The sequence below is a fragment of the Monodelphis domestica genome, chromosome 1, assembly GCF_027887165.1.
Source record: "Monodelphis domestica isolate mMonDom1 chromosome 1, mMonDom1.pri, whole genome shotgun sequence".
NCBI classification, from domain to species: domain Eukaryota; kingdom Metazoa; phylum Chordata; class Mammalia; order Didelphimorphia; family Didelphidae; genus Monodelphis; species Monodelphis domestica.
The window spans coordinates 536,266,959-536,291,621 of NC_077227.1; the positions used below are offsets into that span (position 1 = coordinate 536,266,959).

At 35.0% G+C, this 24,663-nt stretch overlaps 1 protein-coding gene across 2 annotated transcripts in view; it reads left to right on the forward strand.

Annotated features, from left to right (window-relative positions):
• Nucleotides 1–24,663, forward strand: part of NOL10 (nucleolar protein 10) — a 139,339-nt gene that overhangs the window by 100,119 nt on the left and 14,557 nt on the right. For both annotated transcript variants that reach the window (XM_001371846.4, XM_016428129.2), the window contains exons 14-17: nucleotides 5,482–5,608; nucleotides 9,279–9,358; nucleotides 9,544–9,642; nucleotides 11,515–11,604. In XM_001371846.4, the coding sequence (XP_001371883.1) occupies nucleotides 5,482–5,608; nucleotides 9,279–9,358; nucleotides 9,544–9,642; nucleotides 11,515–11,604 (396 nt within the window). The remainder of the gene's footprint in view (nucleotides 1–5,481; nucleotides 5,609–9,278; nucleotides 9,359–9,543; nucleotides 9,643–11,514; nucleotides 11,605–24,663) is intronic.

The window sequence follows — 24,663 nt, forward strand, 5'->3', positions numbered from 1 at the left end:
GCCTGACTCACTATCCACTCTGCCACTTAAATATCCCCAGTAATACATTATTAAAAAACAAACAAACAAAAAAAAGCTTACCTTGTTTCTTAGAATAGATTCTGAGTCAGTTTCAAGGCAGGGAGTGGTAAGGGCCAGTCAATTGTGGTTAAGTGATGTGTCCAAGGTCACACAGCTAGGAAGTGTCTGAGGCCACATTTGAATTCAGGACTTCCTCTTGTATTCTGGCCTGGTGCTCCATCCACTGAGATACCTAACTGCCCCCTCCATCAATTATACATTTTAAATTTTATTATTATTATTTTTTTAAACCCTTACCTTCCATCTTAAAATCAATACTGTGTATTGGTTCTAAGGAAGAAGAGTGGTATGGGCTAGGTAATGATAGTCAAGTGACTTGCCCAGGGTCACAGGGCTAGGAAGTATCTGAGTCCAGGTTTGAACCCAGGACCTCCTGTCTCTGGGCCTGGCTCTCAATCCATTGAGCTACCTGGGTAGCTGCCCCAATTATACATTTTTTAAAACAAAAAACTCAGCAAAATCAATCAATGCATTTTAAAAATCCAAAAATAAATTGGACTTCATGTGGACTTTCTATATCTTTAAGGAATGAAGAGAAGTGTCTTCATATCTCTTCTTTGGGATCATTCTCACAGAAATGTAGTTTCTTTATTCAATAATGTTTCATTCCTTGAAGGTAATGGTTAAGAATTTTCATCTAGTCTCCCTTATGAAAAATAAATTTCTGCCATACCAAGCTGTAATATAATGAAATTATATCTCATCCACATTTAAATGCTATGATTTTGTCATCTCATTTAACAGGTTTGAATTTCTTTTCTTTGTTCTTTTGTTGTGATTGCTGTATTTCTTCCTCCACTTTCCCCACCCACAGTGAACTTTTAAAAGAATAACAGATCTACACTTTCCATTGTAATTTCTTGTTTTTCTCATTTAAATGATTAGTATCTAAATTAAAAAGGAAACCAGGGTCATAAAAAGTTGTATTTTGTTAAAGTCCATCATCCTCCCTCATGCCCAGAGCTTTGCACAGAAGGGAGGATTTCTATAGTGACCTTTTTCCATTTAACTAGCACAACTGCTGGGATGAGTGTTCTCCCTCAGTGGTTTGATTGCATGATGGAAAGGATTTGAATCAAGTAGAAGAGGAAAAAAAAACATTTTCATTATTTAGTGAAAGATCATAAACTTAAATAATTTTATTTTTTTGGTTTATTGTGAATAATACCCAGTAGAAAAACAATGAGTCTAGGTTCTTGGTTTGTAATTTTTTGGAGAGGAGATGCAATATACTACGTTAATAACAAGCTTCTTTGTTAGGTAGTAGATGCTACTGGAATATTTGACAGTGATTCCAACTATTATTTTTTTAATTTAAATTTCCTTTTGAATTTTAGAATCATTAACCTACATGATTTTTTACAACCAAAAAAAGAATTGTATCTGAAACTATGAACTAGTTACTTTTTTTAGTTGCATTACAATTTTTTGAATACTAATAACAGAATTGTCTCGTTTTTGTCACCTTAATGAATTTTTTCTTTTGTTCTTTTGTGCTTTTGAAATGTTTCTTGATAACTGTCATATACTGTTAATATATTATTTTAAGTATGGCATTTTATGAGTATTATTAGATCTATCATGATTGTCTATCATATCTTATTTAAATATTCTTAGGAGCTGTGATTTTATCCATATGGAGTAACTCCTCTGTTGTCATAGTCTTGAGCTGAGTTCTACACCTTCGTTGAAGGTTTTCATGAGTTGCTATCACTGGGAGAAAAATGTCACCCTTTTCAGCTGTGTTAAACTTTTATTCTTCTAACCAGAGACAGGTCCTTGAACTCAGATACTGGCCATTTCATCAGAGGTGTACCGAACCTTTCTAGCTTAGTTGGACCTGATAGACCTTGTACTCTGCTGACAGAATCTTTGAGACAGTGTTAGAGGAGAATTTTAATGAAAGACTTGCTACATTAATAAATTCAAGTACCTTAAGAGAACAATTTTTTTTGCATCATTATCTTAAAATGTTTTTAAATGTAGTGTTCAGTGGACATGGACATTTACATAAATCTCTTAATTCTGTTAACTAACCTTATCATTCTTTCCAATCTTGAAGAAACAGACTAATGAGTTAATCTTCCAGATATTAATAAATCAGTGTGCGATAATATTTTTTTATACCCCACTCAGTAAATAATTTAATTTTGTTGTTGATTTAAAAATATAATAAAAGAGGAGGCCACCTCTTTCATACTGAGTTCAAGTCCCAATTCTATACAGTGCCTTTGGGGCAAGTCAGTTAATTTTCAGGGTCCCCAGTTTCCTCATCTATAAAAAGGGAGAATTTGAGTAGATGAACTAGGATACCCCTTCCAGATTTAGAATTATAATGCTATGAGTCATAAAATGAGGATAATTTTTTCACTCAGTCTCATAGGATTGATGTAAGAATTCATTGGGATAACATTTGTAAAACTGTTTTATTAAGCATAAAAATATTAAATGTAAGTTATTCTTCTTGTTCTTTCATGCTTTGCATTTACTATTTATAAACTTCTCATTTACCAAAGTGCTCTTGTTATAAATCAAGGATTTCCTATCTTCGTTTAAGGAGCTATAACTGATGTTAGTTGTTTTTCAGGTTCCAACTCTCCTGTGTCATCTTTAAGTCTTCTTTCTTTTTGTATCCCTGGGGATTGGAATAGAATCAATTTCTCCTTCCCATTCTCTGACATTTAGCAGTTAACTCTGTAAAAGTGAATAATTTGCTAATTTGTTACTTCTGCACCACCAAATAGTGAAAGCAAAACTCAACACATAACTCATTTATATTTATATTTATAATAGCATATGTGTTATTGAAGAAATGAATTACAGCTTTTGGATCTTGAATGGATAGTGAATATGTACATGGTACAAATGATACTCCAGATGAAGGACACAGTACTCTAGGCCTATAGCTTTCTTCTGGTTCTGGGCCAGCCTTCACACCAATACAGATATCTGTATCCTGGCATTTTGTCTTCAGCAGCAATTCTTTTTTGAGGCTGGATTGTTCCTCTGGCTGACATGTTGTGGAAAACCACTGCTTTTAACTTCAATCCTAATTAGGAAGGCTCCTCACCATTCAAAGTGTTTTTGAAGATTTCTAAGTATAAATTGACCAGATAGTATGTTCTCGAGTTAGTGGATGACCTTTTCTGAGTGCTAATTGGCCAGAGCACCAGGAGTATAGCTACTAGACAGTACTTTATTTACTCATGATTGGTTTCTGACCGTCAGCAACCTCAGATATGGGTGCTAGTTATAACCTGTGGTTGATATACAGTGTTTTATTTTAGGCAATTTGCTTAGCTTATATATTAATAAATAACTTGAATATGCTTTATAGGATTTACTGTTATCTTAGAGCAGAGAAAGAAGGGCAAATCTTTTGCAAAGATTAGAAGAAAAGATGTTTTTCATTTTGGATATGCACATGATAATCTATTTCCAGACTTTTGAGCGTTTTCAACAACTCTGTGCCTGATCTCTTTTTCCTCATGTCTTGGCTTGACTTCTCTGGGTTTCTTCATATCTCAGCTTTGCAAGTCCCACCTTTGCAAGAAGCCTTTCCGAGGCCTCCTTAATCTTAATGCCTTCCTTCTGAGACTTTCTCTAATTTATCCTTGGAATATCTTATCTGAAGATACTTGTGTGCATGTTGTCTCTAACATCAAAATGTAAGTGCCATAAGAGCAGTGACTTTTTCACCTTTTGTTGTATGTTCAATGCCTAGTACATAGTAAGTACTTACTACATTCTTGTTGACTGACTGACTGACTGACAAGTAAAGCATTCAAGGCTACAAATAACCTTGTAAAGAAGTCTATTAATATGCACATCTAGGTTGCACAGTGGATAGAACACCAGGCCTGAACTCAGGAGGTCCTGGCTTCACATCTGGCCTCAGACACTGTCTATCTGTGTGCCCTTATGCAAATCACTTAACCCTGATTGCTGGGCCTTTAACACTCTTCTGTCTTCACATGGATACCAAGTTGGCAGCTGTATGGCTCAGTGGATTGAGAACCAGTCCTGGATGTGAGAGTTCTTGGGTTCAAATCTGGTCTAAGACACTTCCTAGCTGTATGTTCCTGGGCAAAGGCCTAGCTCTTCTGCCTTGGAACCAATATTCACTATTGATTCCAAGACAGAAGGTAAATACAAGGGGGAAAAAAAGGAATTGATAGAATTAATTTAAAAAATACAAGCAGCAAGGATTATAGTAAACCATACTTAATGCAAAAATTTTTTATATTTAGGAGTTTTTGAAAATAAGAATTATATTTGTAGTTATTATAGATGGTAATAACAATAATGATGATACAGACTTGATTCCTTACTTAGCCCCAATTCTACAGGCTGAAATTCATATCACAGTAGCACCTTTAATGGTGAAATGTGACACAGAAGCAAAAAGTAAGGCAAATGGATAATGCAAATGAAAACCTTGCTATCCTCTTTTCCTTTTCCATCACCACCTCTAGTTTAGATTCTCCTTACTTATTAGTGGATCATTGCAATCTTCTGGTAACTGATGAATGTCCAGTCTCTCCTCTTTCTAGTCATTCTTGAAACAGCTGCCAAAGTAAATTTCCTAAAGCTTAGTTTTGATCATGTTAGTTCTTTGCTCAAATGCTATCAGTGGCTTCACATTGCTTCACATTTCACATCCACATAAGTAAATAAAATAAAGATTACTTTGATAATCAAAGACCCTCTGCATCCTGACTCCAGTCAGCTAGAACTCTGTTTCTGGTCACCTGAACTCCCAAATAGCCCTTGAACTCACCCAGCATTCTCCTGCCTCAGAGCATTTGCTCACATTCTTCCTCACATGTATTGAATTTATCTGTTTTCAACTGCCAAGACCTTTCTTGTCTTCTTCACTGCTTCTTCCATGAAACACCACAGGATTGCAGATCTAGAACTAGGAGGTATCTCAGAGGTTATCTAGTCCAGTCCTCTCATTTTATAGGTGAAGGTGATGTGACTTGCTCATCTTCATAGAGGAAGGAAGTCTCTGAGCCAGGATTTGAACCTGAGAACTTCCAGGTTCCCCACCAGTCTTTTTCCAGACCCCACCAGTCTTTTTACTGTATTCTATTGCTTTTGTTGATCTTTTTAGATTGAAGTGATTACTTCCTCTAGGAATCTCATGGCATTAAAAAACAAAACAAAACATTTTATATTTCTTCTTTATATACTTCTTGGTATTTATAAAACTGTCTTATTCCCTCTTTACTAGATACCAAATTACATGAGGGTAGGAAATTATACTCCATGCACTTAGCTCTGAGCCTTATATTTAAGCACTTACTATATGTTTGTTACATTGCCTGGAATAGTTGATTCTGTTAATTATAAGGGTAACTTCTCATGGTTTAACTTTATTGTGATGTATGCTCACAGGTTTTGGGTCCTGCTCCCAGATGGTGCTCATTCTTAGACAACTTGACTGAAGAATTAGAAGAGAATCCAGAAAGCACTGTTTATGATGATTATAAATTTGTCACCAGAAAAGATCTTGACAATCTAGGTAAAAAAAAATCTTATAGTTATACAAATGTTCATTTTATTTATGTTATTTCACTTTTTCTCTTTCAAGTTTTAAATATCAGTAATGACTAATACTTCCTTGATATTCTTATGTGGAAAAAGAATAGATATAATTCTCAGCTGAAATAATGTTTTCCTATATAGATTTTAGTTATGCCTGTTATCTGTTCTAATAGAGCAGTAGTACAGATAGACAGAAATGACATTCCTCTCTGACCTTGGAAATCAGTTTTTTTTGAGATGATGATAAATAGCTACATTTAATTTTTGTTCATATAAGGTAGTTTAGTTAATGTTCTTTATAACACCATTGTCTCTTCCCAAGGGCACCTCTCTATAATAAAGAAAGAGGGGAAATGGGTTGAAAAAGGTAAGAAAGACGTTTGCTGGACCCGGCTACATTCTAGGAACCAAAGAGTTCTGGAACACAGAGAGGGAATAAAGAGTGAACACCATCAGTTACTGAGAGGCTCTTACACTTCCTGTCTTTTGGGCTGTCTGGAGCTGGAACTTCCTCTGTCTCTCTGAAGCGGAGGAGATTTGTTTTCCTATTCACTGGAGCTGAATATGTTTACCTCTGTTGTTCCTGACTGGAGAAAACCCTTCCTTGCTTAAAAATCATAAGTGTTCCTGCATGTTGAAAGTACCTGTCTACGCAGAAGATCAGTGACCAGCTAGCCTGTACAAAACTGTCTTGTGTTGGGAAGGCTAGAAGCCAACTCTGACCTAACCCAACTAGGTTTGAACTCTTCCATAAAGGGTTCACCCTGAAGATACTAGAAGACCTATTTTATCCTACAAAGTAATCTGGGAGGATTAAGTAGAGACAGGTTAGCCAGTTAGCCCTGGGAATTTAGACAGACAGGTCAGGGCCTAGAAAGCATGGAAGAAAAAGAAGAAATCTCCTTGAAAAGATTTTAGGAGGTGGGAAGCTAGCTAGAACCCCTTAGAAGTATTACTTAATCCTCCCCTTCATATTACCTTGTTTTCAGAATGAATCCCTGTCCTGTTTTTACAAACCTGTTTGGGAGATTGAACAGCACACTGGTCACAGGGAAGCAGGCCCATAGGCCTCCTTCATTGAGAAGTACTAAGGAACCAAACCAACCTTGGTATCTCAACATCATCAACACCTTATAGGAGTCATATTTCATCTCCTAGAAGAATCCAATAGTCAGTGAAAACAAATGAACATACTGACTATGTTCTTATATACATTCTCTACCATCTCCTTGTAGTAAGCTTCACAATCAAGTCCTCTGAAGCTATTATTGGTTGCTAAATTGATCAGAGAAATCTTTCAGTGTTTTCATTCATTTTTTTATGTTATTATATTATTTTCATTATGGTCACCATGTAAATTGTTTTTCTGGTCTACTGAGGCTGATGTTCATTCCATTCCTGAGGTACCAATCAGGATTCAATAATGAGACAAGTTAGCATTGGATTAAAGATTTATTCATACTATGAGTGTCAAGAATGAGCTATAACTTTTATACTTATTTCAAACTGATGAGAGTAGACCAAAAATCCTAGAGGTTATTGGCAGTAATAAGGAATACTACATATTTGGGTAGAAGTTGCAGAAAAGAATACTTTTGCATTGTATTAGGTAGAACTTCCTGTCAATTAGTGCTGTCTCATGAGGTTAGCTCCTTATCATTAGAAGTGTTCAGGCAGGTTCCAAATGACGACCTTTTGCATACGTTAGAACAGTGGTTTCAAACTCAAATAGAAATGGGGCCATTAAATCATATACAAGGATTCCTAAAGACTGCAACTAGATTGACTTTGAAAACCACATATCCCCATTTCCTATGCTTTGTTGTTTTTGTTCAGTATTTCTCATGTACATTTTAATCTGATCCAACCCATATTGAGTGTTGTGGACAAAATATTCTACCACACAGAATAAAATTTTAAAAGCCTCATCTTTTTAATGTTAGAATTCACATACTAAATTCCCTTTTGTTCATGTGTATTTTAGTTCTTGAAGCAGCAGAATATGTCACTTAATTCCTCTGAAGTACCTATTTCACTTGTCTCATGGCACCCTCTTTTCTGTGTTAAAGTATAGCTCTTTCTGCCAAAAGTATTGTCAGAGTAAAGATGAAATAAGTCATTCAGAATGGGAAAACTTAAGGAGGATTCATTTTTCTCTCAAGCTTAGACAAGATTTTGTTTTCTTTGAAAGAAATAGATGCATAGTAGCACCTGTGAATGTATTAGAAAAGACAAGATTTTCTAGTGGATAGTGTTAGAAGTAGCTATTAGTAAGTAGTTAAAAGTTCTTAATTTCAAAAATTTTGCTTTTTGTGAAGCTGTGTCTTAATCATATCTACTTCAGTATGTCATCTCTTTACTTTCCTTATATATTTACATTTTTAAAACATTTCTTCAGAAGAGAGAAAATACACATGTATTTTAAAAATATGTTAAAATCAGCATCGAGAGAACCCTGGAACCCTTCCAAAAATGTATAAATCTATTCATGAGTAAAGCTAAGTACATACTTAGAAAGATAGGAAGATTTAGATAAAACTGACAAATCTAATCCTGTGTAGCATTGTTAAAATATAATTTTACACAAAAATGTGTAGGATGTGTCTTTTTGCAGGAACAGGTGGCGAGTGTGGAACATTACATATAATATTGCACTTGTTTATCTTTGCTTGATTATTTTTTCTTTTTTTTATAAGGGATAGCTCTCTGAGGTGTGTGGTGGGTGGGTAGGGAACCATTTATATGGTGCTTTAGGATTTGCAAAGTCCTAACAAATATCTCTAGATGGAGTGGGAAGTAAGAAAGGAGAGGCAACAAACAGCTGCATTTGATGGTGAAAGGGAGAAAAAAAATATTGCCTCTAGGATCAAATGCCCACTCCTCTGTTTATCATTTTAAAGCCCTTTATTCTGCAACTGACCTGCCTCTCTAGGCTTATCATAGATCACTCCTTTCAAGTACTCTTGTTTTCAAGTCAAACTGGGCTTATTTGTGTTCTCACCTTTACAAAGTGTCTCTCCTCTGCTTAGAAAGCTCCTTTTTCTTGAATTCTTAGACCCCTAGTTTCCCTTAGGGCTTAGCTCACACATCATCTTCTAAGCAAGATTGACCCCATTGAAATGGTTGTATGATTTTTTTCTCAGTATTTACCTTCATGTGAAGAATAACGAAGAAAGTGAAGAGTGGAAGTAACTTTGAGTTGGATTTTCATCTTGTTCAGTTTTGAAATTCATAATAAATGTGATACATCAAGAGATCATAGAAATTACTTTTCAAAAATATAATTTTTTTAGAATGTGGCTAAAGTGTTTGCTAAAAAGATAAAGTCTCAATTATCCCAAGGTACAACATCCTTAATTCTACTCAATTCAAAATAATTTCTTTTCACTATTATATTTATTACTCACTATTTAAAATAAGAACCCCAAGCGATAATGTTAGTGGGGCAGAAGGGCATGTAGAGATTTTCAGTTTCCTGGTGCTTTCATACAAAAGTATAGTTCTTTCAAATACCAAGACTTCTGACTGATACAAAATCAATGAAATTAAATTAAATGCAGTTGGATTTATAATACTGTAATCAAATTTAGATAAAGTTTTTTTCCCCCTCTGAAATTTTTTTAACTGAATTTTTTCATCCCTCCTAGGCCTTACACACCTCATTGGATCACCTTTACTCCGGGCATATATGCATGGTTTTTTCATGGATATAAGACTCTATCATAAGGTAAACATATAATTAAGATTACTTTAAGTCAGAAACTGAATGTATAGTGAACATATAGTGATTTTTCTCCTTTATATTTCTCATAGTATGTTATTTTAAAGAATCTGTGTTTTTAAAAATTCTATCCCTAGTACTTATCAGTTATATTGCTTGTCTTTTTTTATTTTCCTTGTAAAAAAAAAAAGGTGAAATTGATGGTAAATCCATTTGCATATGAAGAATACAGAAAAGATAGAATTAGACAGAAGATTGAAGAAACTCGTGCACAAAGAGTCAAATTAAAGGTAAATAATCCCACTTTTGAATCTTACTATAGGAAGCATTCCTTTTTTAAAAAACATGGTTGCATTTCACAAGGCTATATTATGAATCAATGCAATCTGCTGTTTGTCTCTTAAAACTTGATTTTGTGTAAAATGTAAATTAGTATCTTTAATTCAAAGACTTACATATAAACTCATATTATTTTATGTAGTAGTCTTGTGGCATAGTAGATAGGATGTCCTGACATTAGGCCTGGCATTTTATCTACTTTGCTGAGTGTGCTTTTCTATTTAAGCATAATATTTTACTTATGTGGGTAGGCATATTTTATAGCTAATACCCATTTGTAACATTGGAAATATGCCAAGAGAGGATGATTTTAATTCATTCTGAGAATGTCTGATACTACTCTCTTGAATTTTCACTCCACCCTCCTTTTTTTCCCTTCCCTTGTCTTTCTCTTTTTTCTCTATGTTGTTATTGTTTCTTTCCACAGAGCACATTTCTTATGCATGTTTGATATTTTATTTATGTACCTTTAATCTTTCTTTCCCTCTTCCTTTCCCACCCCCTCTCTCCATTCTATCTCCTCCTCTTCTTTCCCTCTTTCCTTATTCATTTTCCCTTCTCCCTCTATCCTTCCTTTTCTTCTCTTTCTCTCTCTTGTTATTTGTTTCCACAGTGACCATTTCTTGCATACTTTTGTTATTTTAGTGCATTTGTCTTTGGCTATGGGAAAAATACCTGACTACAAATTGTAGTTGTTGATTACCCTATTATATATGTTTATAGATAAGATTTTTGGCAATTTCATTATATATTATTTAGAAAAATTACTTGTCTTTTCAAGTTGTTTCAAATTCTCTTTCCTTCCCAATTTATCAGTTATTAAAATATTAAATTGGGGGATTAGAAAAAAATTTTTAAACTTAAAAGGTATTATTTCATACTAGGTATCTAAAGAAAAAGGAAGCATTATTTGGAACAAGATGGAGGACTACACATTTTCTATAATCTTCACAATCTATTAAACCTCTCCAAAATAGGAATTATATTTAAACAAAGGAAGCATAATTTGAAGTATTGACAGATTTTTATCTAGATTTTGTTCTGAAGCAGTTTGGCCTTTCTTGCCCCATAATGTATTCCTGACTTACATACAGCTTTTCTTAGTTTGTCCTGTATCTTGGGCCACAGAAATTGGAGAAGAGGTAGAGGGTCTTTTTAAACTACCTAAAAGGGGGCAGAGCTGGGTGGCTCAGTGGATTGAGAGCCAGGCCCAGAGATGGGAGGTCCTGGGTTCAAATTTGATTGCAGACACGTCTTGGCTGTGTGACCCTGGACAAGTCACTTAACCCCCATTGCATAGCTCTTACTGCTCTTCTGCCTTAGAACCAATACACTATATTGATTCTAAGGTGGAAGGTATGGGTTTAAAAAAAAAAGAAAACCTATCAAAAAAATCTTCTGTCACCTTATTTCTAAGTACAATGTATCAGGAGCACACTAAATCATACTGTAAGCAAAAGATTAATAGAATTGAGTTATGGGTAAAAGCACCTTAAATTTTAAAATTGGCTTTGTTATAGACATTTTCCCCTTCAAAACGTATTAGAAAATATTTTTTTATTGTTGCTGGATAAAGGAAGAAATGAGTTTAAATCCTATATTTCACATATACTAATTATGTGAACTTGGACAAGTCACTTAATTTTTCATTGCTTTCATGCAGTGAAAAGCAAAGTTAGTCTGTACTGGAGAAAATAATTTCTCTTTGTGGGAGTTTCCTATGTAAATTAAATCACAAGCATATAATGCTTCCTCAAAGCTAATTTTTAAGTGTTCAAAAGATGTACTCTTAAGTATTGTTAAGCTTCTTCTTTTTCTAATAGAAACTGCCAAAGGTTAACAAAGAACTGGCCCTCAAGTTAATTGAAGAAGAGGAAGAAAAGCAGCAATCTGTCTGGAAAAAGAAACTTAAGGTAAGATTGTGTATGAAAGAGGAGAGTCTAAAGTTGATTTTGATTTCAGAATTAATTGTGCTCTTTCCCCAATATGTGAGACAATGGGTTGTTTGTTTGTTTTCTTTTTTTATTTACATTGTAAAGATTTATTTACTTTGTCAATAGCCAACCCTCCTTGCCTTCTGGAGCTAGGCTAGCTATTTCCTTTGTACCCATGATCATATGATCACTTTTTATTATAGAAATAAACTAAGAATTTTTCTTCAATTGTCTCTCTTTGATCTCTTTTCTTGATCATTTGTTTTTCCTATGAGATATTTCACATTTTCTTCTAATTTTTTTTTCATTCTTTTGACTGTGTTATATTCTTTTTTGATGTCTTATGGAATTATTAGTTTCCACAGGGACAATTTTGATTTCTTCAGTTGATTTTGTGCCGCGTTTGTCATTCGGCCTATTTTGTTTTTTAAGGTGTTATTTTCTTTTTTAATATTTAATTTCCCCCTCCCCAATTTAGATGTAAAAATAATTTTTAACATTTAAAATTTTGAGTTCCAAATTCTCTCCCTCCTTTCTTTTCCTCTCTTTTCCCTGAGACAACAAGCAGATTGATATAGATTATATATGTGCAGCCATGCAAAACATAGTTCCATATTAGTCATGTTGTAAAAGAAAACACAGACAAAAAAAAAATAAGAAAAATAAATTTAAAAATTTATCCTCTGGGAGCTGTTAGGTAGCTCATTGGGTAGAGAGCCCGACCTGGAGATGGGAGATGCTGGATTCAAATGTGGTGTCAGATACTTACTAGGTATGTGATTACTTAACAAATCACTTAACCCCTATTGTTTACCCCTCATCACTCTTCTGCCTGAAACAGAAGGTGAGGGTTTAGAAACATTTTTCTATGCTTTGATCTGATCAGACTCCATTAGTTCTTTCTCTGTAGATAGATAGTATTTTTCATCATAACTCTTTAGAGATTGTCTTGGATCATTTAATTGCTGAAAATAGCTAAGTAATTTGCAATTGGCCATTATGTAATATTACTGTTACTGTGTAGAATGGTCTCCTGATTCTGCTTACATCACTTTGCATCAGTTTACATAAGTCTTTGCAGAGTTTTCTGAAATCATCCTGCTCATCATTTCTTATACACAGTAATATTCCATCACAATCATATAGTAAAATTTTCAGCCATTCCCCATTTGATCAGCATTTACTCAAAATTCAGTTCTTTGCCACCACAAAAAGAATTGCTATAAATATTAGATCCTTTTCCCTTTTGTTTTTATCTTTTTGGGGGATACAGATGAGGTTTTATTTAGTAGTTTTAGGGGGGACCTTCTTTACCAAGCTGTGGAATCTCTCCTCATGATTTTCTTGCGTCACTCATTTCTTTTTTTAATTTTTCCTCTATCTTTCTTATTTGATTTAAAAAATCCTTTTTGAACTATTCCAGGGCCTGAGACCAGTTCACATTTTTCTTTGAGACTTTGCATGTAGCTGATTTGATTTTATTGTCTTCTGAATTTGGGTTTTGATCTTCCCTGTCACCATAATAAAATTTCTATGGTCAGGTTCTTTTTATGTTGCTGACTCATTTTTCTAATTTATTTTTTTACTTTTAAATTTAAGTTCAAGTTGATCTCTGTTCCTGGGATGGAGGGGGACATTGTTTAAAGCTTCAGATTTTTTGTTCCTTTCAAAGCTAGCTTTGGGGGTCTACAAGCTCTCAGTTATTCCAGGGTAGTGTGATCTAAGTTGAGGCTTAGGACCTGTACTCTGGTCTATGGGCCACCATAAGCACTCTTTTCCACCCTGATGTTGTGGACAGAGTCTCTGTGATCCTGCTAGTGTACTTCCTCACCCTGATACTGTGACCTGGAAGCAACTTTGGGCACTGCAACAGAGCCATACTACCATTGCCAGGATAGGGTCTCCTGTAATCCTTTTCTGACCAGTTTTCTGAATCCCTTATTCTTTGTAGCCTGTGAGCTCTGAAAGCCACTCCAGTGATTCAAGGCTTACTATTGTAATGTGCTCTATTGTCAACTTTCTAAGTTGTCTTGGTGTAGAAGATTGTTTCACCCCTTCTTTTTGTTGCTTCTGCTGCTCCAGAATTCTTTTTGAGGCATTATTTTGATGATGTTTGGAGACAAGCAAACCCTGTTTTTACTTTGCTATCTTCTTGCAGTGTTTTTTAGAACTTTTCCTTCAGTGGGTCAGTAGTGTTTTGTGTGAATGAGAGAGTTACAGACTGCATTGCAAGGACTTGGTTTGCAGGGAAACATCATGTAGGAAGAGAATGGAATTCTGCTGTCAATGGGGGATGGGCTAGAACCTCTAGCCAAGAAAAGGAGATCAGCAGTTGGAGAGTGGGTTCTTCTCTCTTCTGAACTTGAAGAGAGAGGAGCATCTTGCTGAGCTCAACCTGTTGTGATCCTCATCTATCTGAAGAAAAACAGATTAGACATCCTTCCTCAGTAGTAGATAGAGACTTTTCCCTTTGGAGAAGATAAGAAGAATTTCAATTGATCTCTTCAGTAACTGTACATCCCTTTATATCAGGAAAATTCAACAGCCTGACTCCACAATCTCACCAGGGACTCAGGTCTCCAGACCTGAGCCCTCAACCCCTGAGGGGAATTTAGGTTAAAATAGAAATTAGGGATTTCCTTATTTTCCCTCTACCCTAACCCTACCATTCCTAAGTACTACAAAGAATAAATAGATCTTATTAATCCAAAAGAAACTGAACATCTTATTTATCTTATGTGTTAAGGGGATCAGGATAATATCTATTAAGGGAAGAAACCAGAGATTGAAGGGGATTTCCTCCTTACCTTTCAGCTCTGGATCTTGATCAAATCTCTCACCTTCCCTTGTGTAGCTCTCCCCAAGAGAGGAAGTACTGCTCCTTTTTATCTGTCCCCTCTCTCTCTCTTAGACCTTTTAAACTTTAATTCCTGACCCCCTGCTAATACACTTGTCAGGCATTGCTATTGATGAACCATTGAATATGTAGGTATTTTCCCTACACCTAAAGCTTACCTCTTATTTGACAATAATTATTTTTGGATTGACATTTCTTAAATGAAGCCCAGGATTTTCTGCACTAGTAATTAGAAATTACTGAATCTAATTTAACCTTTTTTGGGTGGCTAAATGTAATTGTGATATCGGGTACCATAGTCTGTCGTAGTAATAGCTATAACTTAAGAGTAAGAGCATGATATTGTGCTGATAGCACTAAATTTGGTGTCAGAGGACCTGGATGGGTTCAAATACTGGATTTGTTGTTTACTACATATGTGTACTACTATACTATAAATTAGAAAAATGAGTAATGTAAATGAAGATATTGGGCAATGACAAATGTATCTGCAAAAAGAAAAGGCACTCAGAACTTTGTGAAATGCCAGTCAACAGAGATGGGTAGACAGTTCCCATGGAACCTTGGGAAAAACAGTTAAGAAGCTTCAGCTGGCTGAGAGAGATTTCTTCTCTGGCTATTTGACCAGAAGGTGGAAGATAACTACTCTCTAGCCATCGCTTTACCCATAAGACTGTGAGCTGAAAAGATATTTGGATTTTAGCCCAGTAGAAACCTGTCAGCATTGCAGTCAATAACTCACCTTAGGGAAAGATAATTTTGTTTCTTGAATTTGAATATATTTTGAAATCTTCATTCAACAGGATAACTTAGAACATTTTGGGAAATCTAATTTTCCTCTTCTCCCCCTCCCTTTACCTTCTCTATCCAAAAGAATAAAAGACCTTTTAGTTGAAGGATTGATTGTGAGAGTTGGTTATTAGGGGAAATCTTAATTTACCATCTGTGAGAACATTTCCAAGAGAGTTGAGAGGGAGGGACTCAAACTCAGTCTTTTCCTTACTTGCTTCCGGGTGTTATATCTCTGATGTTTCCCCATTACCATAATTCCCCTAGTAAAAGTATCTACTACAACATAATACTAAAAGCACACCCTACTAAAGACAAGTCCTTTCCACTCTCTGGAATTCCATTCCTTCTCTTCAGAATGAAAGGTTGAAATACATTCTTTAGCATCCCTTCCAATGCTAAGGCTTATATTCCTGTGGTGCTTATTCAGTTTTTATGAATATATTTTATTGCTTTTCTGATCTTTCCTTTTTGTTAACTGTAATTTCTTTCCTCTATCATTGTGCTAGCCTCAAGCAATGCTCTTTCTAAACCATTAATTCCATATTTTGTTATTGTCTGGAAATCTTTAAAATCCATGCCTGTTAGAAATAGTTTGTAGAATTGCAAATAGGTTCTGAATGGAGACCTGTCTTTAGAGGAGTACATACATTGTTTTTGGTTTATTTGTTTTTTTTTTTATTGAGAAACTTTTTAATTCCTTGTCTATGATCTGAACAGTGGAAGCTATTAGATTAGTGAATGATCTGGCCAGGGCTGCCTAGCTTTATTTTTCTTCTATCTTTAAAAAAAAAAATAGAGATAATATTCTTTTTTCAAAAAAAAATATTTATTTAGTTGATTTAGAATATTTTTTGAAGTTTACATCATTCATGTTCTTTCCCTACCTTCCTCCTCCCACCCCCATAGCCAACATGCAATTCCACTGGATTTTACATGTGTCATTGATCAAGACCGATTTCCATATTATTATTTGTATTAGAGGGATCATTTAGTCAACATACTCAATCATATCCCCAACAAACCATGTGATCAAGCAAATGTTTTTCTTCTGTGTTTCTATTTAACATTTTTATAAATAACTTATATATGGACAGAGATGGCATGCTTGTTAGGCTTACAGGTGACACAGAGCTGGGAAGAAGAGCTAACACATTGGATGACAAAAGTCAGGATTCCAATAGATCTTGACAGATGTACTGAATAGTAAGATCAAATTCAGTAGAAATGACTGTAAGCTTACATTTGGATATGAAACCCTCAATTTTGCCATTCTAAAATGGCGAAGTTGTGGTCACATGACAGTTTTTCTGAATAAATTTTGGGGATTTAATTTGAATTCAAGTTCAGCAGGGCTCAGCAGTGTTGTTGTGGCAACAAGAAAATACCAATGATCTTGGGCTGCATTAAGAGGGGTACAGCTTCAGAAATAAGGGTATTAATAGTCTGCCCACATCAGATCTCATCAGGAGTATTGTGTTCAATTCTGGCTGTCACAGTTTAAGAAGGGCATTGAGAAGTTGGAAAGTATCCTTAGAAGGGCAACCTGAATGGTGAAGGCCTTTGAGGATTGGTTGAAGGTATTGGGAATATTTGACCTAGAGAAGCACAGGAGGGCACATGTTGTTCTCATCAGATGTTTGAAAGGACATCCATCACTGTAGAAAAGTGATTAGAACTTACTCTGTTTGGCCTCAAGGACAGAACCAGTATCTATGGAAGGAAGTTGTAAAGAGGCCAATTTAAGCTCGATCTCAGGAAAAACTTCTTCCCAATCAGAGCTGTCCAAAAGTGTAATGAGCTTCCTTGAAAGGTAGTGGTCAGTTCCGTCACCTTCACCTTAAGCAGAGGGTGGTGACCACTTGGTTCTTATGTTAAACTGGGGATTCCTCTCAGTATGGGTTGTACTAGAGGGCTGCTGAGCTTCATATTCTCAAGTTCAGTGATTCTTTGACACTCGTTAAAATATCGAATTAGACTTTTGCTACATTCTCTAGTCAATAGTCATTCATTACTCTTGTAGTTCTGTATTAATCACATTTTGTTCTGTTTGCATATATTTTGTCCTTAGAACATTTATTCTTTGCATCCCAATTAGTTAATTCTATTGTTATATTCAAAAAACTCTTAAAAATTTTTATCTACATACAGCCTTTTCTAAGGGAATAGAATTTAGGTAAGACTTACCCAAATGCACTGCCATGGCTTTTTTCTGCCAGAAACCTTTAACGGATCAATTTCTACTAATGGAATAACATTCCACTGCTTAGACATTATTTTAGTTTATGTCTTCATATGTATTTATATATATATGTTGTGATTGAAGAAATTTGGGCACAGACAGGAAGACATGACTTGCAAAGAAAAAAGAGCAAAGACACATGGAACACAGATCATCAGGGGAGGTGAGAGAGAAAGAGTTCCATGGAAGTTTGAAGGAGGAACAGTTGGACACCAGCACCACTACCACCACCACCACCACCACCACATACACCTCCCTACCCCCCCAAGCTGGCTGGATTTCATTCTTCTGCCTGAAGGTGGTTTGAGGACAGACCACTTCATCTCCTCTGGCCATTACCTTACTACTTCTACTATGAACTGAAGGAATAGTTAGTCTTGCCCAGAAAAGACCCTGGCAGAGTTATTGCCATCTTTTCTCTGAGGAAAATATTTCATTTATTTCTTTTGAAGAGACTTATTTCAAAGCCTTCAACCCAGATTTCAACTCAAAAGAATAGGGAAATCTGTTCCTTCTTTCCCAGCCTCATCCGTATTACTTTCTCCCCAAAAGAATAAAAGATCCTTTAACTAAAGAAATTAGTTTGAAGGATTATTATTACTAGAGAGAAGAATTTTACTTACCATCTGTGAAGAAACCCTCCATTAAGTTGCTTGGTGAAGGAAGAAACAGGATGTAGAGAGGGGGAGGGGGCTCAAGATTCAGCCTCTTTCATTTAACTACTTCCTGGTGTAACATCTTTGATTTCCCAAATATCTCACCAATTTCCCTCTCATACAATGTGTTTAACATAAATCTAAGCCTGTAATTTATAGAGCAGTGATGTTGAACCTTTTAGAGACAGAGTATCAGGCTCTTACTCCCCACCCCCATGTCATGTCCCCTGCTCAAGTGCTTAACCCCATCCCTGCTCCCCTCCCCCCCAGGGAAGCACTCCCATTGAGCTGCTGGGCAAAGGAGGGGTGTGAAGTGAGGAATGTCCTCAGGTGCATGGAGAGTGGGAGGGGAACAGCTCTACCTCAAGTCCCTCTGGCTTTCTAGTAATGAACTCTGGTGGGTGACAGAGTTTTTGGCACCTGTGCTATAGGTTTGCCATCATGGTTCTAGAGTAACATAGAGTAACATATAACTTGTGATGTGTATACTTTTTGCTACCAAGCAGAGTTTCTGGGCTATTTGCTTTGTTCAAAGGATGCAATATGATTTTAAAGTCGGTCAAAACTAATCAACTGTATTAAACCTCACAGACAAAATTTGAATGATTTTTGGATTGATATGTTATTACTATCAACAGATGGTTTATGAAGAGAAGTTTGTGTTTCTGTCTATCAATATTGTGTTTGTACGGTCTTTGTTGTTGTAATCTGTTAGACCCCCAGAGCAGGGACTTCTCTTGTCAAGATTTCAATTTTGTAGTGAATTGCGTTGTGCTCTTTTCAACCCTGATGAAATATCAGAAGTTAGAGCTATAATTGTCCTTAGAGATCATTTAATTCAGTTCCTTAGTTTTATAGATGAAGAAACTGAAGCCCCAGAAGATTGTGACTTGACCAGGGTTCCATAGCTAGCAGAGCTAAGAGACTGAAACCCAGGTTGTCTGACTCGTAAGTGTAGTGTACTTTCTGCTATATCAGTATAGTCTGATCTTGCTATTTTAAGTCTATCCTGGTGGCCTAGATTTAAGAGTGCTTTGTTGATTGGGTTACCACAAGTTCCACCATAATGAATAATCATGTACAATAAATATATTTCTAGGCTCTAACAGTAACTCATTAAAGAATTATCTCTCCTGTTTGTAGTTGGAATGGGGGATGTTGATGAGGATCTTAGAAATTCTTTTGTTCTACCATCAAACAGCAATTCTTATCCAGTTTCTGCATACTATTATTTTTAGCAGTGTGGTCTGCCTTGTAAAATTCTAGTGTAAGAAACTGGCATTTTCTTCTAAATTACTGGTATTTTCTTCTAAAAAGTGAGATATATAGCTTTATGAGACTTGCTAACCTCAGTCAATTCAAGGATTCATAACTTAACAGTTATGTTCCTCATTCCTTATTAGAACCTAGTGTTTTAAAGTGTCTAATGATAAATGAATCTCTTTTAATATGTATTAAAGAAACAACTTTCACTTGAGATTTTTAAACAATATGTAACACAATTTCTTACCTAAGTGAAACATTAAATCTATAAGATATCATTAGCTCTTACTAGCACCTCATGATCTGGATTATCTTTTGGAAGACTACATTGTTCAGTTTTGTTTAAATATGGGTCATTTTAAACTTAATAAAGTTGTAAGATGAAGAGAAAATGTAGCTAGATGTGTCTCCCTTTATATTTCTATACCTAAATATTGTTGCTGTCACTAGTAAAGCATCTAAGTGACATATCTCAGAGGTAAAGTAAGTCTACACATTTAGTTATTGAGTTACAGCTGTAACTTGTGTGACTTGTCCCAGAACTTACATAGGTATATAAAACTTCTCTGTTTCTGGGAGGATATTACTATTTCCCTAATCATTCATCCTTGAAACATCTCGTTCAAGTTCTCTTGAATCCTGCCTTCTGCTTCACCATCCCCAACTGGTCAGTTACAATTCACTGTGACATAGCTAACCATTCCTTTCTACTCACACTGCCTTCACTTTATTTCGGCTCCTTATTTCTTCTTGTCTCAACTACATAGCAGTTTCCTAAGCTGACATTTTTTCTTTTTCTTAGCCATCTTTCACCGAGATGCCCAACATAATCTTCCTTGTCACAGGTTAACTATGATACTCTCCTGATCAAAAACTTAAAAGTAGTTTCATTTTAGTTTCTAACCTCTTAAAATATGAGACTAGCTTGGTACAGTGAAAAAGTATGTTGTATTGAAGTCAGGAGAAACCTGATTTCAAATCCTCCCTCCAGAGCTTACCTTTATTACCATGGCAAGTCACAACCATTCTGAATCTCCATTTCGTTACCTGAAAAATTGAGATGATAATACCTTTGATACTTACCTCATAGGGAGGTTGTGAAAGAATAGCCTTCTTGTTGTGAAAATATAATGAGATAATGTATGTACATATATATATATATATAAATATGCTATACAAATACAAATTATAATAATTATTATTACTTTAATATCCTTTAACCGTAAAAACCTCCTTAGACCCACTACATGAATAGTTGTACTGTTCATCTGTTGATTTAGAAAATACATAGTGACAGTAAATGTTATGAATTATTTATTCTACAAGAGCAACTTCATACATTTAAAAAATGGCAATTCATGTATACAAGGTATTATTTATTCAGTTTTCTTTTGTGTGAGACTCTAGAGGTTAGGAACCACTATAGGATAAAAATGCCCTTCCCAAACTTTCTCTGAATTACTTGTTTAGGTTTATTTCCAGCATGATTAGATTATTAACTATTCCACGAACTCAGCACAACATCTTCTACCATTATGCATTCATGAAGGTAAACTCCTTTGCCTGGAATACTCTTCCTTCTAATTTCTGTGAGGCTTTATTTTCCTTAAGAGTCAGCTAATGTGTGATCTCTCCCTAGATTCTTATTTGATCTCCCATACTGAAAATATTCTCCCCTTTCTCAAAGGTTTTTTATGATATTCTCTTCTCCCTATCTCCCCATCTTTGTGTACTGGCTCACCTCCTAGTAGATTGTAAATTCTTGAATATAGAATTCATGTAATTTTCTTCTTTATATCACCAGAGTTGATGGGATTTGTGATTTTTTTGATATTAGGAACTTGCTGTGTGGGGAATTTTTCAGGTCTGCATCTTTAAAGTCTTAAAGAATTGTCTGGCTCAGTGTTGGCGAAGGCATGGCACTCACGTAGAGCTGGCACTTGGGGGAACTGCTCTCTTTCCCCTCTTCCCAATGCCCAAGCACATTTTTTTGCATGCCCCACTCCTCTGTCTAGCCACCCAAAGCAAACAGTTCCTCCCTCCGATCTCTAGGGTAATGGTGGGGGACTCACAGGCAGCTTGAAGTTGTAGTTTGGGCACGCAAACTTGAAAACCTTCGCTAGTGCTGGTCTAGCACATAGAAGTTAAGAGACTTGCCAAGATAATGTCAGAGCCCTGACTTATAACACAGGCCTTCCTTATCCTCAGACTTATATACTTAATAAATATTTGAGTAAATGAATCAAATAATGATGGTAAGAGTTGAGTTATAATTATGGACCATTAAGTTACATCTGTTAGAGTATTCCTTTAATCAGAAAAAGTTTAGAATAGCTTACTGTAATAAAGCATAGAAAAACTAGACCAAGTTTGGGCCCTTCTATTTATCTATTTTATTTTATTTTTATTCTGAATTTAAACACCAAAAAACAACATTTCCATATACAGTTTTAACAGGAAAGGGTTGTGCATGAAACAGCTAATCTTTATTATATAGAACTTGCTTTAGGTATATAATAAATTCAATATATTACTTCTTTTTTTTTTTAAACCCTTACCTTCCATCTTGGAGTCAATACTGTGTATTGGCTCCAAGGCAGAAGAGTGGTAAGGGCTAGGCAACGGGGGTCAAATGACTTGCCCAGGGTCACACAGCTGGGAAGTGCCTGAGGCCAGATTTGAACCTAGGACCTCCCATCTCTAGGCCTGGCTCTCAATCCATTGAGCCTACCCAGCTACCCCCTCAATATATTACTTCTGAAGATGACATGTTTTCCAATTTCCATCTACTGAGGTGGAAATTTAGGTTATTGGTTAAGGTTGTGTGTGTATATAAATATGTTAGCATGTTATATATGTGTATATATGAGCACATTCATGCCTCTTTGGCTTATCCATGATATTAGAATAAGAATAATGGCTGTGCCACAGAACAAAAGTGTCACAGAACAGTGGGTAACAGATCTGTTCCTGTAGCAACTGCTCTTTTAAAGGCAAATTGCTATATCAAATATCTCTAGGCCATGGGTGTTTCTTGGCTGGTGTCTATGCCTGAACTGTGCTGACAACTTCAGAAATTATTAAACATCATTTTCAATTCTCTATAAAAATAATAAATCATCACTATAGGGGTAAAAAAGATTAATATTTGTGAGTTGTTATTTTGAGTTAGAACATTAAAATGTTATCATTTTTAGCTTTTACTTCCCCAGTTGGGAAGTGCTAACCTTTATTTTCATATATTTTTAAAATAATTAATTGATTGATGTTTATAAAATTCCCTGAAGCTCCTGTGTAAAAAGGAATTTAAGAATGTAGAAAAAAAAACAACTAAATAATTAATTGATTGATGTTTATAAAATTCCCTGAAGCTCCTGTGTAAAAAGGAATTTAAGAATGTAGAAAAAAAAACAACTATCTAATTCATAGTTTAATATATAGAAATATTTTCCTATAATTATATATAGTGAGTCCTTTAAAATATTTTCCATAAAATCTTTCATCAATGACAGTTTTTTTTTTTTAAGTTTTACTCTGTTTAGCGTAAACCAGGCATCCATAAATGAGAGAACATTTCCAACTATCCCCTGTTATGTTTTTTGGCTTTCAAGACAGCTGTATAAATAAATAATTAGATGAAGTAAAGCCCCTAGTGATAATATTTTTTGTAACCAGATGAAAAGAGTTGTTCATTTTTTAAATCTTCATTTAATCTCAAAACAAGTTAAAGGCCATCACATCTCATTTGCACTATGATTAGAGAATGCCAGTTATATTTGCTCTCAGAATATTTTTTTCTGTTATAATGATTTTTGCTAAACATGACAACTTTTTGAAATTCAATAAGCTGACATATTACAAATTTTGTTCATTGTTTAATTGGATTTTTATTGTTGTCTTAATATGTGCAGTACAAAGTAGAAAGGAATGGGACTAATAGTTGGAAGACCTGGAGTTAAATTATTATTCTATTTTTCACTGATTTTATGTAGACAAAGGCGTATCATTTTATTCCACTGAGACTTGGTTTTTCCAGTAGTAAAATTCAGTTAAACAGATATTTTACTCTTATTTGCAAAGAATTTTTCTGGGGCTTGGACTTAGAATAAATAGGAAAGACATCAACTCTTTTGCCAATGAATTTGTAAGTTAATCAAAAGATATGCATGGGAGTGAGACCTAAGTGTATGTAAAAGATAAGATACAGAATTTGAGGAGGTAGAGATTATTTTTAATTGAGGGATCTTGAAGGCTTTTTGGAGAAATCTGGGACCAGATGTTCTCTAAAGGTCCCTCTAGTTCTATGATTGACCTTGTATAGTTATTTGAAAATATGCAAACTTTGTTCTAATAACTTGGCACTGTGAAATTTCACAAAGTTCATCTGTCTTTCAGATGTATTCTAGGTGACAAAAAAGCTGCTTAGCATGTCCTGTTTTCCAATTTTTTAGTTAGATTTGCCTTAATCAGTAGCATATTACCTGTCAGCATAGCTGAAAATTAGGGAATAAACAAAACAGTCCTTCTACTAACCAAAATAGATAAAAAGTTTATATGCTTTTATTCATAAATGATGCCCTTCTTTAGAACCACTCTACTTTAGGTTAACATACATTTCTAACAGACTTGGCAATAAGATTTCTGGTTGCACAGCAAATTTAAAATAGCACATAGGTAGTGGGGGTGGGGTTGAAGGTGATGGTAGTAGTGGTACAGGTAGTGTAAGGAATGTTGTAGGCACTTAAACTGAGTAGCTAGAAGCAATATGTGATAGCTAGTGAGGAGACTTCATGGAGCTGAGGCAAGAATCCAAAATGTTTAGGAGTCTAAGAAGCAGATCCTGAGGGCTTTTCTGTGTACTATACTGTAATTGATGTTAATAATTATGATCTTGAGTCATCAAGTAAACATTAAAGAATATAAAATATCATTTGTTTAAGAAGGCAGGATATACAATATCTGCCTAATACTCACATATGTACACATTCATAGATGCATGTACACATAGGATTTTAGAAAGTTTGCATCTAAATTAAAATAAAAATAATTGGTATCAGGAAGACCTGGCTACTTAAAACAAAATTTTCTCCAAGCTTTGTTCATAATAACAACAATTGATGAGAATATGATGCTTTAGCATCCAAAAACCACTGCTAACTGATTGCAAAAGTTTTTCAGGACAGAATATACAGAACCTTAAACTATATTTTTAAAAAATGAGAAAAATAGAT